The sequence below is a fragment of the Littorina saxatilis genome, linkage group LG9 (assembly GCF_037325665.1).
Source record: "Littorina saxatilis isolate snail1 linkage group LG9, US_GU_Lsax_2.0, whole genome shotgun sequence".
In the NCBI taxonomy this organism is placed as follows: Eukaryota; Metazoa; Mollusca; class Gastropoda; order Littorinimorpha; family Littorinidae; genus Littorina; species Littorina saxatilis.
Window position 1 is genome coordinate 33,201,221 of NC_090253.1, and position 16,201 is coordinate 33,217,421.

The 16,201-nt window shown below is 48.5% G+C and overlaps 1 protein-coding gene across 1 annotated transcript in view; it reads left to right on the forward strand.

The window, feature by feature from the left end:
* LOC138977046 (sodium-dependent dopamine transporter-like) overlaps positions 1 to 16,201 on the forward strand; it is a 111,886-nt gene that overhangs the window by 50,802 nt on the left and 44,883 nt on the right. Inside the window, exon 5 of the mRNA XM_070349950.1 lies at positions 2,657 to 2,999. Within this exon, the coding sequence (XP_070206051.1) occupies positions 2,657 to 2,999 (343 nt within the window). The remainder of the gene's footprint in view (positions 1 to 2,656; positions 3,000 to 16,201) is intronic.

Sequence of the window (16,201 nt, forward strand, 5' to 3'; positions counted from 1 at the left end):
CGGGCAGGGCGAGAATTGCTCTAATGAATGAGACCGCTACCGTCACTTCCACTCTTTACCCTCCCTCATTCTCCCAGTCTGCCCCTGGCTTCCCTGAGAATTACTATCCACTCTTGACGGAGCGGCCGCCGCCCCGGTCTTCATTACAGCCGCTAGATGTCGCCTGTGCCTGCGCCGTCCCCCCTGTCGCCGTGGAGGTGAAGCGAGTGGCGCACTTAACGGCAAAATGAGAAAATGATTGAAAGAAAAACGATGACAGGCGGAGTAGGAAAGTGTGTCTCCGCTCCGCCCTGCCCAGCCACGGCAGCTTTCCCATCGGCCACAGGCCTGCAATGCGGAAATGCGCGTTTCCACCTGAGAAATCCGAACGTAAAACCATGCCTGCAGAGAGAGAGAGAGAGAGGGAGAGAGAGAGAGAGAGAGAGAGAGAGAGAGAGAGAGAGAGAGAGAGAGGGGGTGTGTGAGTCAGAACTCTATCTACAAGGCTTATGGCAAATACACAGAGTTGTTGGAGTATTATTCATCCAGCCCTCGTCCAAAGTGGGACTAGTCCAAACTACTTGAATACATGTTTGAAAATAGCAGTAAAAAAATATTTACACCAAAACAATTCAACAGAAACATTTGAAAAAGAAATGATTGAAAACATTTACTCTTGAAGGAAAAGAGTTCATAAAGAGAAAGAAACAATAGAGTGATAGAGGTAGAGAGAGAGAATTCTACCCCCCCCCCCCCCTCCCCGTAAGTGAGTATAACATGTCTGTGGTTGATCATATCCAGTCCGATATTTTCCCCCTCTTTACGTGCACCATCTTGAAGTTATGGTTTGTGCTTCATAGCTGTGAAGCTCATATTGTAATTGCTGACTGCATTTCTGAGCCTCTACAGCGAAATACAGCAACACAGTCAAGCGGACATTTCCAAGTAGTGGGTCAGGTGTGCAGCTTGAAAGACTGTTGAGTCGTAATTGTTTTACAATAAGGATAGATAGCGCGGTCCTAATGGCAGGTCTTCCCTAGTCCTGTCCGTGCTTTCCGCAGGCCTGAGTCGTCCCCCCCCCCCCCCCCCCCCATCAATCCTGATCAAATGTGGCTCAGGCGTCACGTGCAGTTCTGCTGTCACTGCTCTGCAGCGTGGCCGGCCACCAGTCACAACGTCTCGCTGCCACAAGCAAAAATAAGGCACGGGGAAAATCGCCTGAGAAAGGAGGAAAAAACCCAGCAAAGGAGTGAATTTGACACATGGTTTTGAAGTATCAATTCGTTATCTCTACCCAATAGAAACCTGTGACCTTGTCTTCATAGTCCGTCTGATGTATTGAACTTTTGGTTTGTTTGCTGTTGTTATTCTTATTGTGTGTTTTTTAAATTGGAGTTTATTAATGGGACAGCATTATCTTTTACCCTTTCACACGAAGTGTGCGTTCACGCTCGCGTAGCCTATGTTTGTATTTGTCTGTGTATAATTATGTGTCTTGCATTGGTACAGGTGTGTGTATGTAGAGGTTACATGCCGAGTCTCAGTGATTATTAAAAATAATGGTCGAAGTTAGCGGATCATGAAAAATGCGAGCTTCAGCGAGCTTTTTCATGACCGCGAACTGAGACCATTATTTTTAATAATCACTGAGACGAGGTGTGTAACCTCTTTATTCCTCCTTTCTTCAGTTATTCAAAGAAAACAGGAGTTTTTGTGCGAAAGTTTGATCGAATCCGAATCACTCAACCAGTCAACCTGCGCAGGCGATCGACTAATGCGCGGTTGTATAGTTCCGTGCAAATCATTCCATTCTGTTTACACTTCTTGTCAGTTTCCCTGTTTTGGACTAAAATCAAGTACACAGATATGCTGTTATTCTGCTGTGGCGGTAAAGGCAGATATTGTGTGTTCTTTTTATGTTTTAGTATCGCTTAAGATAATGTTCTTTCGTCAAATGGGACTAGCAGACGAACATTTGCACCCGTGTTCCAACGTTAATTACTGTATGAAGTTAAGTTTTCTGGGGAAAATAGTGTATGAAACCGCTTTATGTTGTTTAAATTGATGAGATGTGTGCATTTGGTTGCGTGTGATCTGTTTATAAAATGAAATATTGTTAAAAACTGACCGTCGGATTGCAGTCAGTGTTGTCGAAGAAACTGCGTTAAAAGAAGGGGAACTACTCTTGTCGCTAGAGTATGAGTTACTTGCCTTGGGAATTTGCTTGTGATGAACGGTTTGTACACGGCAGATCTAGATTCAGAAAACAACCGAACTCATGGATTTTATATGGAGATTCATGTGTTCAGGCCTGTAGTTGTTAATTTAAATGCGGTATGTTTGTATCGTTTGCTCCAGAAATGTATACTTCGTACATTAGAGCGTTCGGAACTTTTCAGTCCCAAAAGTAGTACCGAAACAGAACAGCTTCTCAACCCATTGCACTATCGAGGATTCAGGCTGTTGCTGGCTCGTTATTTGTTTGGTTGCTGGGTCATTATCGAAAAATAACTAGCTCTACAAGTTTACAGAGGTAAAGAAGCAGAGGGGGGAATAAGTGTGTGTGTGTGTGTGTGTCTTGTGGAAATGTTGCGTTGTACGTCTTGTTTGTTGATTGGTTACTTTGCGGTTTTGCTGGTTGTTACATGATGCTGTCGCACGGTGTGGGACTGTGCAGGAATTGGATGGGCCGTGGTGCTGATTGCCTTCTATACGGACTTTTTCTACAACGTGGTCATTGCTTGGTGCCTGCACTTCTTCTTCGCTTCTTTCACTACTGACCTGCCCTGGACCTCGTGCGGCAACGAGTGGAACACGCCGCTCTGCTATGACGGCAAGGAAAGTGACGTCAACGCCACCAACACTACGCAGTACAACGTCAGCACGGCCTCCATCGTCAGCATGGCGGGGGCGGTGCGTGACGTGGCGTACAACGTGGCCAGCAACAACATCTCCGATTCAAAGAACAACACACAAAACGCCACAGACCTCAGGAAGTCACCAGCGCTGGAGTACTTTGAGTCAGTGTCTCATTTCTTTGCCCCTCTATGTCCAGCGATACGTTTTGCACAGCGTCTTTCCTCTTCTTCTTCTTCTTCTGTTTTTTGTTGTGTGTGTGTGTGTGGGGGGGGGGTTGCTGTAGCTTAATGTTTTTCCTCACTGAACATTCCGATCAGAAAGGCGGTTCTTGTGATGGAAGCCTACCATGCCTATCGTTATCAGAACGATAGGCAAATCTGGTAGTGTTCGTGCTGCGTACCTTTTTATCGCCGTCCCTCGGAGCGGCTTAACCGTCTTGTACACAAGTATACTATCTTACTGTGTAGCCCATTCGGTCCAGAAATTATGTGAATCTGTATTCGGTGCTTTGTTTCATAAAACATGAGAACACAGTCCGGTTATAACTGCGTTCCATTGTGTATATGCACTGTGTCATACTTGCAGTTCTAAACTACTGAACTGCGCGTGTGATGCGTTTGTTGGTGACTTGTCATGCGATTCTGTGTAACTGCTGAGATAACGCTGATGCTGCTCTCAAATTGTGATACCTCTTAATGACTGATAACAACAGAACAAGTAATGTTGAAAATGAGAATTTATAGTTCCTCTTGATGACTGATTACAACAAAACAAGTGATGTTAAGAATGACAATAATGATGATGACCACAATGATCAACAGATGATGATGATGATGATTATTATGACAATGACGACGACGCCGGCGACGATGTTCAGATGATGATCATATCATGATCATATCATTTCGTTCTGCTTTAAACCGTATAACCAGAGACTGCCTACGTGACCGCTGTGATGTTACACAATTCCTCGCAAAACACGTGCTGACCTAAATCACAGAGCAGGCACAGTCGATGGGCCCTTCGTCCTTTCAATGTTTTGTGCTGCTCTTGTTTAGCCAGTCCTCCGTTTCTTAGACGCTAGATTTGGCAAGTGTGGCGAGGAAGTAGCGTTTCTTACATCCTGAACTCAGGTAAATTGAGTTACTTCCCTTCGGGTTTCATTTAACCCTGACAGGATGCCTTTGTGTGGAGAGGAAATCGATTTTTTTTACATATTTAGAGCTTTTTGTAATGTGTTATTGATATAAGCAGATTCGCGATCGCCAATAATGATTTTTCATGGTGTTGTGTAATTTTTAAATCTGGAATTGATATGTAAGACAGTTTCAAGCGAGCTATCTTTCGCGGGTGTATTTACTGTGCAAACAACTCTAAATATGGCAAAAGTGTCACGTGATAATCAACTTTGGCTACGAAGCAGACGACACTTTTTTCCGTAACCAGTTGGGAATGATGCAACAATATCACAGTCTCCTTCCCACAGCAGTCTTAACATTTTGACTTGTTTTAACCTTAGAACGATGTCTTTATCATAACTGTGAAGAACAGAACGGAGATCACTGTCGAAGTCGGCCAATCTGCAATCACTTTCGTCTCAGTTCGTCTATCCTCCAGATGCGTCTGCAATGGGAAGTCCGTGAGAACGCGTGCTGCATCCTCCACGATCTCTTGCAGGTCTGCCCTCTAATCGTATCCCAAATCAGATGAGATGTGCACGTCAGTGTAGTCCTCTCTGGTCTCCAGCGGACAAACTGGTACTCGGCATCTTCCCTCTTCATCCGTCGTTTCGTCCATCACGACAGCAATCTTCTCTGTCTGTGGTTTATCTTTCTCCCCGTAGGCAGTCCTCTCCACGTAGGCGCGCAGCAAGTTCGCGTGGTACAGGCGTGGTTTACCATTCATCATGATCCTGTGGTCGTTCTGGCCCACTTTCGCTGTCACCTCAAAAGGTCCTTGCCACTGTAGCTGAAGCTTGTTGTGTTTGACAGGCAGAAGTAGCAGCACTCGTTCTCCAACCTTGAAGCTGCGCGGACGTGCCTTGCGGTCGAATCCTCGCGCGTAACGCTGTGCTGCTCTTCCCAGGTTTTCTTGAGCCAGTTTGCAGGTCTCCTCTATCCTGTTCCTGAGTTCGACGATGTAGGTCGCTGTCGTCTGCACCTCCTCGTCTGCTTCCTCGTCCGTCCAAGCCTGACGTAAGATCGCCATGGGACCGCGTACCTGTCTGCCGTACAGCAACTCAAATGGGGAGAATCCCAAGCTCCCCTGAGGAACCTCGCGATAAGCGAAGAGCAGTGCTGGGATGTACCTATCCCACGTGCGTGGTTTCTCCTGTGCCAGTTTCCTCAGCATGGTCTTCAGGGTGCCATTGAACCTTTCCACCAGCCCGTTGCACTGAGCATGGTAAGGAGTAATGAAATGTTGCTCGAGCGATAGCAACCATGCTGCCTCTGCCATCACTCCTCCAGTGAATTGAGTGCCTCTGTCGGTGAGTACCTCTGAGGGAATTCCCAACCGGGACCACATGGTGACGAGCGCTTCAGCCACCCGTGTAGCTTCGATAGACTTCAGAGGGATGGCCTCCGGATATCTAGTGGCGGAGTCCACCATGGTCAAAATGTATCTGTTTCCGTCCTCAGACGCAGGCAAGATGGGACCGATAATGTCAACTGCCACCCGACGAAAGGGTTCGTCGATGAGCGGCATCTTTTCTAAGGGGACCTTCCTCACCCTTCCTTTGGCAACCACCTTCTGGCACTTGTCACACGACGCACAAAACCGTCGGACATCCGTGCAGATGCCTGGCCAATAGAAATGGCGCCACACACGGTCCGTGGTTTTCTTGGTGCCCAAGTGACCCCCAAGAATCGAATCGTGCGCCGTTGCCATGACACCTTCGCGAAACTCGCGAGGCACCACAACCTGCCTGAAAGATCCTTCCCTGTTGCTGAACTCTCTATAAAGCAACTTCTCCCTGAGAAACTTTGACCTCCCGTGCTTCCCGCTGAGCTTGACCTTCCCCGACTTCGCATGCTCACGAGGAGTAGCTAATGTCGGGTCCGTGTCTTGAGCCTTCGCGAGAAGCACGGGGGTAATGTTTCCCAGGGCTGCTCGTGCGGCAGGTAGGGGTTTGAGAGGTTGGTTTTCTCGTTCCGCCTGTGCCCGCGTGAGTACAGAAATGACGTCGGGAGTCCGATATACGGGAACCTCCCTGATGACGCCGTCCACAAACTGGACACGCGTGTTCCCAATGAGCAGGTCACATGGAGGATCGTCCATGACGACGGCCACAATGGTCCCCGTGAACAAAGGCGTTACGACCTTGATCACATCCGTGTTCAAGTCGCACGCGTGAGAGGCCTCGGCCATTCTCACCTTCAAGCTGTCGCCTGAACTAAACTTGCCCGGACCACAATCATGTCTGCCCCAGTGTCTCGCAGACCTTCGCCCTTCACCCTGTTGACATACACCCGACAGTGTGGCTTGAAGTGTTTTTTGGAGCAAGGAACGCAAAGCTGCGGAATTCCACAAGCACTGGTGACGTCCCGAAATTCTTCGCTGGCAACATAATCCACGCCCTTCTGGTCTGTTTCGTTTAAGGCAGTCCTTCTTGACGTGGCCCCGTTTGCCACAGTAGAAACACGTGATGTCGTTCCTTGAAGTAGATCCCTTGTGTCCGTGCTCGTCCTTCCCGTCCTTGGATCCTGAAGAACCGGAATTTCCTGACTTGTTCGGCCGTGAGCTTGACGACTTCCCGGAGATCGCCTGGGCGTCTTCGTATACCCTGATCCATTCGGCTGCCTCCTGGGTTGTCTTTGGCCGGTGCTCCTGCACGAAAGACACAACCTCAGGTCGCAGGCTGTACATCAGCTGTTCCATCACAATCAGGTCAGCGAGGTCGTCGACGTCCCACTTCTTCTCTGCCATGTCGACCCAGCGCCGCAGGTAGAGGTTCAGACGTGCCACGAAGTGATTGCTCAGCTCGCCACTCAGTCTCTTGTTGTTCCGCAGTCGACGTCGGTAAGCTTCAGCAGTCAAGTTAAAACGCTGGAGTAGCGCCTTCTTTAAATTAAAAGCTGGTAGTCCCTTGCCTCGTCGTCCTCCAGAGCGTTGTAGAGCTGTAGGGCGCGTCCCTTCAAGCAAGTACTAAGGCGACTAGCCCACGTACCTTCTTCCCATTTCTGGTCAGAAGCAATACGCTCGAGCCGGCGCAGAAAATCGTCGAGCTCGTCCTTGTCGTCGTCAAGCGTAAGAAGTCTCGTACGGTCAGTCACAAACGTCGGCGCGCTAGTTTGAGTAGGCGTACCCTTCTCCGCCTGTAGCTTAGCTAGCTCCAGTTGGTGTTCGCGTTCGGCCTGTTCTTTACGTTCTTGGTGTTCGCGTTCGGCCTGTTTGTCACGTTCTAGTCTGTCAAGTTCCTCTTTCTTGTCCTGTCTGTCACGTTCGGCCTGTCGTTCCCTTTCTTGTCTGTCAAGTTCCTCTTTCTTGTTCTGTCTGTCGCGTTCGGCCTGACGTTCCTGTCTGTCACGTTCGGCCTGTTGTTCCCTTTCTTGTCAGTCAAGTTCCTCTTTCTTGTTCTGTCTGTCGCGTTCGGCCTGACGTTCCTGTCTGTCACGTTCGGCCTGTCGTTCCTGTCTGTCGCGTTCGGCCTGACGTTCCTGTCTGTCACGTTCGGCCTGTCGTTCCTGTCTAACTCTTCCTTCCTCGTCTGTCGCTCTATTTCTTCTTTGTGTTCCAACTCCTGGCGTTTCATGATACTTCGCGCTCTAGCGCGTGCGTCTCGATCAGTCGGTTCCTCACTGCCAGGAGTCAAATATGAATAGAGTAAAATAAAACAAAAGAAAGGAGAGTGAAGAAACAAACAAATTAAATGAAAATACCGTGCTGAGAGGGCTCGAACCTACGTTCTTTTGATTCAAACCGCAGCCGGTTCGCTAACCGTTGCGCTATAAAGACTTCCCTGCAATACGGAAAAAACTAAACTTGTAATGCGGGAAAGCGAGAGGCAAAGGCACCCGATATTGAACTCGGTACATTTCAGAAGACGAACTTTTTTCTTGTTTCTATCTAGAGTATTTTTGGCAGTAAGATAACGTAACAAAGCAGACACATGTTTGGTTGTCTTTATAGAACTTTTTCTTGATGGGTGATTTGTGTTTCTTCAAACCGGTGTCTTGTGCCTTTGCTTGTACTAAGCCGTAGCACAACAAGGGTCTGTCAGTGTCTGTTGCTTCAGTGAATGATTTAGGTCAGCTCGGTTTGATATTCACGACTGACTGACTATTAGGGTTTAACGTCCTCTTAGACCAACTGGTCTATATTGGGACAGGTATTGGTAATACGCTGAAGATATGGTGTGATACTTTGATTCGAACAAGCCCGCTGTGGCTGTCTTCTTCGACACACCAGCATTGGGTTTGTCTCGTCAAAGTATCGAAATACGATCATGATAATCAGAGACGAGAGATGATGCATGCGTGTCTTCGTGTTTTCCAAGCCCTGAGACTTTCGCTGTGAACGTGGGATCTTTTTCGTGCGCATGTGTGCACACGGGGGTGTTCGGACACCGAAGAGAGTCTGCACAAAGTTGACTCCGAGAAATAAATCTCTCGCCGAACGTGGGGATCGAACCCACGCTGATAGCGACCAACTGACTACAAAGCCAGCGCGCTACCAACTGAGCTACGTCCCCGCCCGGATATTCACGAGAAAAGCGTAGTTTGACTGTCCTTTTTTCCCTTTTTACATTTAGTCAAGTTATGACTAAATGTTTTAACATCGAGGGGGGAATCGAGACGAGGGTCGTGGTGTATGTGCGTGTGTCTGTGTGTGTGTGTGTGTGTGTAGAGCGATTCAGACTAAACTACTGGACCGATCTTTATGAAATTTGACATGAGAGTTCCTGGGTATGAAATCCCCGAACGTTTTTTTCATTTTTTTGATAAATGTCTTTGATGACGTCATATCCGGCTTTTCGTGAAAGTTGAGGCGGCACTGTCACGCCCTCATTTTTCAACCAAATTGGTTGAAATTTTGGTCAAGTAATCTTCGACAAAGCCCGGACTTCGGTATTGCATTTCAGCTTGGTGGCTTAAAAATTAATTGATGACTTTGGTCATTAAAAATCTGAAAATTGTAAAAAAAAATAAAAATTTATAAAACGATCCAAATTTACGTTTATCTTATTCTCCATCATTTGCTGATTCCAAAAACATATAAATATGTTATATTCGGATTAAAAACAAGCTCTGAAAATTAAATATATAAAAATTATTGTCACGATCGGGTGACAGAGACCAGGAAAGTGTCACTCGGTGGAGTGCCTGTTCTTGGTCGATTATGATAGAAAGCGCCTGTACGTGATATTGGGCTACAGCAGAGTTTGCTGACAGTGCTCAATGAGCACGGATGTTTCGTAGCGCACGAGTTTCACAGTGCGGGGGTTTCTGCTGTCACAGGGCTGACGGTTTTTCGCTGACAGCGCGCACGGGATTTTCAGGGATTGAGTTTCTCGTGTCTTTTTTCTGCTTGGGAGGCAGAATTGTGTATAGCTGGACTGGTTTGGTGACAAGGGCAGTCACGTGTATTTTGGCTAGGTGGTCTGTCAGAGACTCGGGACGACACACTTGACACCCAGCGGCAGAAGGGGAAGGATCTAATACACAGTTTCTAGAGTATGATGGTTTTTCACCGAATGTTATATTCGGCACTCTAGGGGAACTTCCACAAGTTATTCCTTTTCTCTGCCACGTATTTTGCTGAGGACAAGTCGTCAACTTTCCTTCGTCGGCGATGGCTTTCGCATAAGGATTCGACAAGGGGTTCTGGACGTTTTTGGTCACTGTTGACGAACAGAGGCTGTTCCAGGGAGGAGGCGGACTTTGCTTCCTTGAGAGAGTACTACAATCATAGGCTTTTTGAGGTAATAAATCATTATTAAACGCTGTTGAGTCTGTGTTTGTGGAATAATTTACTCTCTGTTGTTCTTTCCAGGTTAGCGCATAATTTACTCTCTGTGACGCTAAAATACTAATCTGTATATGGTTTTTGCAGATAGGGAGAGAAGGACGGAAAATGACTGTTTTGTTGTTGTAAAAAGTCCGTTTTGTGCAGGCCCACGTGCTCGATGAGATATTTAAAGATGACATGTTTAAAGGTGGTGGGTGAGGGGTAGCAGACATGTTTAGTGCACCGATGCTTTCTGTTGCAGCCTTCGTTTCGTTACCTTTTCCTGTACCTGCTGCACGGCTGCCTTTGGCGGGACATTGCTAGCTGCAGACGTTGGAGCTGGGACCTGAGGAAGCTACGCTAACCGGCTAACCAGCAGACCGGCTAACCAGCAGACCGGCTAACCAGCGAACCGGCTAACCAGCAACCCGGCTAACCAGCAACCCGGCTAACCAGCATACCGGCTAACCAGCATACAGAAAGAAAGCTAAGTGCACCATGTCTTACGCACCCCGTTGACCACCGTTGTCTTTTCGTATCTGTGATTTCATTGGAGTAGTGACAACGTGGGGTGGTGACACCTGCATGGACTAGAGCTTTTGAACAGAACATTCTCATTTTGACTGTATTTACACGGGTTCAGCGTGTTACGTTAATTTTCTATATACCACTGGCATTTTGTCAGTGACCACGGGTTTTTTACGTGTTGAGAACGTAAAAGGAACATATTTTGAGTGAAGGCTCGAGGGAGGTGGAGAGTTTATACATAAACAGGCGTCTGAAACTTATACTTTTGTTGACTCTATTTAATTGTATGACTGCGAGAGTGGATCGTGGTGTGGTTAGTTAATTAGTAGTAATTAACCGGTTCATAATCACCTTAAGTGATATATTGAAACGTGACACATGGGGGCCAAGCCGGGATTTACTCAGTTAATTTCCAACTGATAAAGACCCACCAATTAAGGATAACTAAGAGCAGATAATCTCGTCAGTGCTCGACTTATTTTCTGCTTGGTGCTACCCTTTTTTGTATAGTTTTGATCATATACCACACCTTAAGCGATTCACATCTTGCAGGAAATGTAAATTGTAATTTGTGAGTTATTGTATGCGCTAACTGTGATTACCTCCCTTTCCTTTGTTTGTGAATCTTTGTTGTTGTACGTTCAGAGTTTTCCGTTGCAGAGAGCTGAGCGGGGTTAGCGGATTCGTTATTCGTTTTACTCAGTTTTCTCTACATTGTTGTTTCGTATTCTGTAACAGGTTACATTTCTACCGTCTTGTTTTACTTGGATTTTTCTCCATATTTTGACTTTGTTGGAATTTTGGGGGGGAAGGGTCCGAGGACTTCTGTCCTAACCAAGGCTGTGGGAGACACTCTGTTTCACCGCAAAAAGCAGCCGATAAAGTAGGCCACGGCTGTGGGAAACACTTTGTTTCACCGCAAAAAGCAGCCATAAAGTAGGCTACGCGATTTGTTCTACACCGTTTGGATTTTTCTTCTGCATTTTCTGGTTACTGGATTTTTGTATCCATCGCTTTCATCACCGCGTGTTCTAGCTATAGCTGCGTTAGACTTACTTTTGTAATAAAGCTTTGCTAAAACTAACCATGGCTACAGGGGGATCTCCTACGAAGAGATTAACTTTTGAGACTCCTGGTAGCGAGGAACAGACAGAGCGAGACGCACGCGTTAGAGCGCGTAGTTTGCTTAAGCGCAAGGAGTTAGAACGTAAGGAAGACATAGAGCGACAGACGAGAAAAGAAGAGCTTGACAGACAAGAACGACAGGCCGAACTTGAGAGACAGGAACGACAGGCCGAACGTGACAGACAAGAAAGGGAACGACAGGCCGAACGAGACAGACAGGAAAAGAAAGACGAACTTGACAGACAAGAAAAGAAAGATGAACTTGACAGACAAGAAAGGGAACGACAGGCCGAACGACAGGCCGAACGTGACAGACAGGACAAACAGGCGGATCGCGAACTCCAGCTAGAGCTAGCTAGGCTACAGGCCGAGAAGGGTACGCTTACTCAGGCTAGCGCGCCGACGTTTGTTGCTGACCGTACGAGACTGCCGACGTTCGACGATGACAAGGACGAGCTCGACGACTTTTTACGCCGGTTTGAGCGCATTGCATCTGACCAGAAGTGGGAAGAGGCCACGTGGGCTAGCCGCCTTAGCACCTGCTTAAAAGGACGCGCATTGCAGCTCTACAACGCTTTGGATGACGACGAGGCGAGAGACTATCAGGCACTAAAGAAGGCGTTACTCCAGCGCTTCAACCTGACTGCGGAAGCCTACAGACGACGTCTGCGTAACAGCAAGAGACTGAGCGGCGAGCTGAGCCATCAGTTTGTGGCACGCCTTAATCTCTACCTGCGGCGCTGGGTGGAGATGGCCGAAAAGGACTGGACCGTCAACGACCTTGCCGACCTCATTGTCATGGAGCAACTGATGTCCAGCCTGCGACCTGAGGTGGTGACCTTCGTGCAGGAACACCAGCCAAAGACTACTCAGGAGGCAGCCGACTGGATCAGAGTACATGAGAACGCCCAGGCGATCTCCGGCAAATCTTCAGGCTCACGGCCGGAAAAATCGGGAAATTCGGGTTCTTCAGGACCCAAGGACGGGAAGGACGATCAGGGACACAAGGGATCAAGTTCCAGATCTGACATCCAGTGTTACTACTGCAACAAGCGGGGCCACGTGAAGAAGGACTGCCACAGGAGACAGGCTGACCAGAAGGGCGTACACTTTGTTGGCAGTGAGGAGCTAAGGGACGTCACGAGCTCATGCACAATTCCACAACTCTGCGTTCCGTGCTCCAGGAAACATTTCCAGCCCCACTGCAACGTCTACGTTAACGGAGTGAAGGGCGAAGGTCTGCGGGACACAGGGGCAGACATGATAGTGGTTCGGGCGAGTCTAGTTCCAGCTATGGCCTACACAGGAGACAGCATCAGGGTGAGAATGGCCGAGGCATCTCACGCTTACGACTTGAACACGGCAGTGATCAAGGTCGTAACACCGTTGTTCACGGGGACCATTGTGGCCGTCGTCATGGACGATCCTCCATGCGACCTGCTCATTGGAAACCGGGTTCAGTTTGTGGACGGCGTCACCAGGGAGGTTCCCGTTTATCGGTCTCCCGACGTCATTTCAGTGCTCACGCGGGCACAGGCGGAGCGAGAGGACAAACCTCTCAAACCCCTACCTGCTGCACGAGCTGCCCTGGGGAACGTGACCCCCGCGCTTCTCGCGAAGGCTCAGGCATCTGATCCGACATTAGCAACTCCTCGGGAGCACGCGAAGTCGGGGAAGGTGAAGCTGAGCGGGAAGCATGGGAGGTCAAGGTTCCTCAGGGACAAGAAGTTGCTCTACCGGGAGTTCAGCAACCAAGAAGGTACATTCAAACAGGTTGTCGTGCCTCGCGAGTTTCGCGAGGGTGTCATGGCAACGGCACACGACTCGATTCTGGGAGGTCATCTTGGTACCAAGAAGACCACGGATCGTGTCTGGCGCCACTTTTACTGGCCAGGCATCTGCACGGATGTCCGACGTTTCTGTGCGTCCTGCGATAAGTGCCAGAAGGTGGTTGCCAAAGGAAGGGTGAGGAAGGTCCCCTTAGAGAAGATGCCGCTCATCGACGAACCCTTTCGTCGGGTGGCAGTGGACATCATCGGGCCCATCTTGCCTGCGTCTGAGGACGGAAACAGATACATTTTGACCATGGTGGACTACGCTACTCGATACCCAGAGGCGATCCCTCTGAAATCGATTGAAGCCACGCGAGTAGCTGAGGCTCTGGTTACTATGTGGTCCCGGCTGGGAATTCCATCAGAGGTACTCACCGACAGAGGCACGCAGTTCACGGGAGGAGTGATGGCGGAGGCAGCACGACTGCTATCACTGGAGCAGCACTTCACCACTCCTTACCATGCTCAGTGCAACGGACTGGTGGAGAGGTTCAATGGCACCTTGAAGACCATGCTGAGGAAACTAGCTCAGGAGAAACCACGCACGTGGGACAGGTACATCCCAGCATTGCTTTTTGCATACCGCGAGGTTCCTCAGGAGAGCTTGGGCTTTTCCCCATTCGAGTTGTTGTACGGCAGACAGGTACGCGGTCCCATGGCTATCCTGCGTCAGGCTTGGACGGACGAAGAAGCTGACGAGGAGGTGCAGACGACAGCGACCTACATCGTAGAACTCAGGAACAGGATTGAAGAGACCTGCAAACTGGCTCAAGAGAACCTGGGAAGAGCAGCACAGCGTTATGCGCGAGGATTCGACCGCAAGGCACGGCCGCGCAGCTTCAAGATTGGAGAACGGGTGTTGCTACTTCTACCTGTCAAACACAACAAGCTACAACTGCAGTGGCAAGGACCTTTTGAGGTGACAGCGAAGGTGGGCCAGAACGACTACAGGATCGTCATGAACGGGAAAGCACGCCTGTACCACGCCAACCTGCTGCGCGCCTACATAGAGAGGACAGCCTACGGGGAGAAGAACAAAGACCAGAAGAACAAAGACAAGAAGACAGAGAAGGTTGCAGTCATCAGGGGTGAAACGAGGGGTTGCTCGTTCTTGAGGACGACCTTTCTGTCTGGAAACAGACCATCAACCTCTGCAATATCTTCAGGTTGCAAGGTTGGCAAACGCCAGACTTATGCGCTGGGCGTTGATTCTCCAACCGTACCAATTCACGGTACGCGTCATTCCGGGCGCCAACAATGTTGGAGCTGACTTTCTCTCTCGGGCTGTAGAGGAGAACATGACTGTGAGCGAAACCGAGGTTTCGTCTTGAAGAGGGGAGGTGTGTCACGATCGGGTGACAGAGACCAAGAAAGTGTCACTCAGTGGAGTGCCTGTTCTTGGTCGATTATGATAGAAAGCGCCTGTACGTGATATTGGGCTACAGCAGAGTTTGCTGACAGTGCTCAATGAACACGGATGTTTCGTAGCGCACGAGTTTCACAGTGCGGGGGTTTCTGCTGTCACAGGGCTGACGGTTTTTCGCTGACAGCGCGCACGGGATTTTCAGGGATTGAGTTTCTCGTGTCTTTTTTCTGCTTGGGAGGCAGAATTGTGTATAGCTGGACTGGTTTGGTGACAAGGTCAGTCACGTGTATTTGGCTAGGTGGTCTGTCAGAGACTCGAGGACGACACACTTGACACCCAGCGGCAGAAGGGGAAGGATCTAATACACAGTTTCTAGAGTATGATGGTTTTTCACCGAATGTTATATTCGGCACTCTAGGGGAACTTCCACAAGTTATTCCTTTTCTCTGCCACGTATTTTGCTGAGGACAAGTCGTCAACTTTCCTTCGTCGGCGATGGCTTTCGCATAAGGATTCGACAAGGGGTTCTGGACGTTTTTGGTCACTGTTGACGAACAGAGGCTGTTCCAGGGAGGAGGCGGACTTTGCTTCCTTGAGAGAGTACTACAATCATAGGCTTTTGAGGTAATAAATCATTATTAAACGCTGTTGTTGAGTCTGTGTTTGTGGAATAATTTACTCTCTGTTGTTCTTTCCAGGTTAGCGCATAATTTACTCTCTGTGACGCTAAAATACTAATCTGTATATGGTTTTTGCAGATAGGGAGAGAAGGACGGAAAATGACTGTTTTGTTGTTGTAAAAAGTCCGTTTTGTGCAGGCCCACGTGCTCGATGAGATATTTAAAGATGACATGTTTAAAGGTGGTGGGTGAGGGGTAGCAGACATGTTTAGTGCACCGATGCTTTCTGTTGCAGCCTTCGTTTCGTTACCTTTTCCTGTACCTGCTGCACGGCTGCCTTTGGCGGGACATTGCTAGCTGCAGACGTTGGAGCTGGGACCTGAGGAAGCTACGCTAACCGGCTAACCAGCAGACCGGCTAACCAGCGGACCGGCTAACCAGCGAACCGGCTAACCAGCAAACCGGCTAACCAGCAACCCGGCTAACCAGCATACCGGCTAACCAGCATACATAAAGAAAGCTAAGTGCACCATGTCTTACGCACCCCGTTGACCACCGTTGTCTTTTCGTATCTGTGATTTCATTGGAGTAGTGACAACGTGGGGTGGTGACACCTGCATGGACTAGAGCTTTTGAACAGAACATTCTCATTTTGACTGTATTTACACGGGTTCAGCGTGTTACGTTAATTTTCTATATACCACTGGCATTTTGTCAGTGACCACGGGTTTTTTACGTGTTGAGAACGTAAAAGGAACATATTTTGAGTGAAGGCTCGAGGGAGGTGGAGAGTTTATACATAAACAGGCGTCTGAAACTTATACTTTTGTTGACTCTATTTAATTGTATGACTGCGAGAGTGGATCGTGGTGTGGTTAGTTAATTAGTAGTAATTAACCGGTTCATAATCACCTTAAGTGATATATTGAAACGTGACAATTATT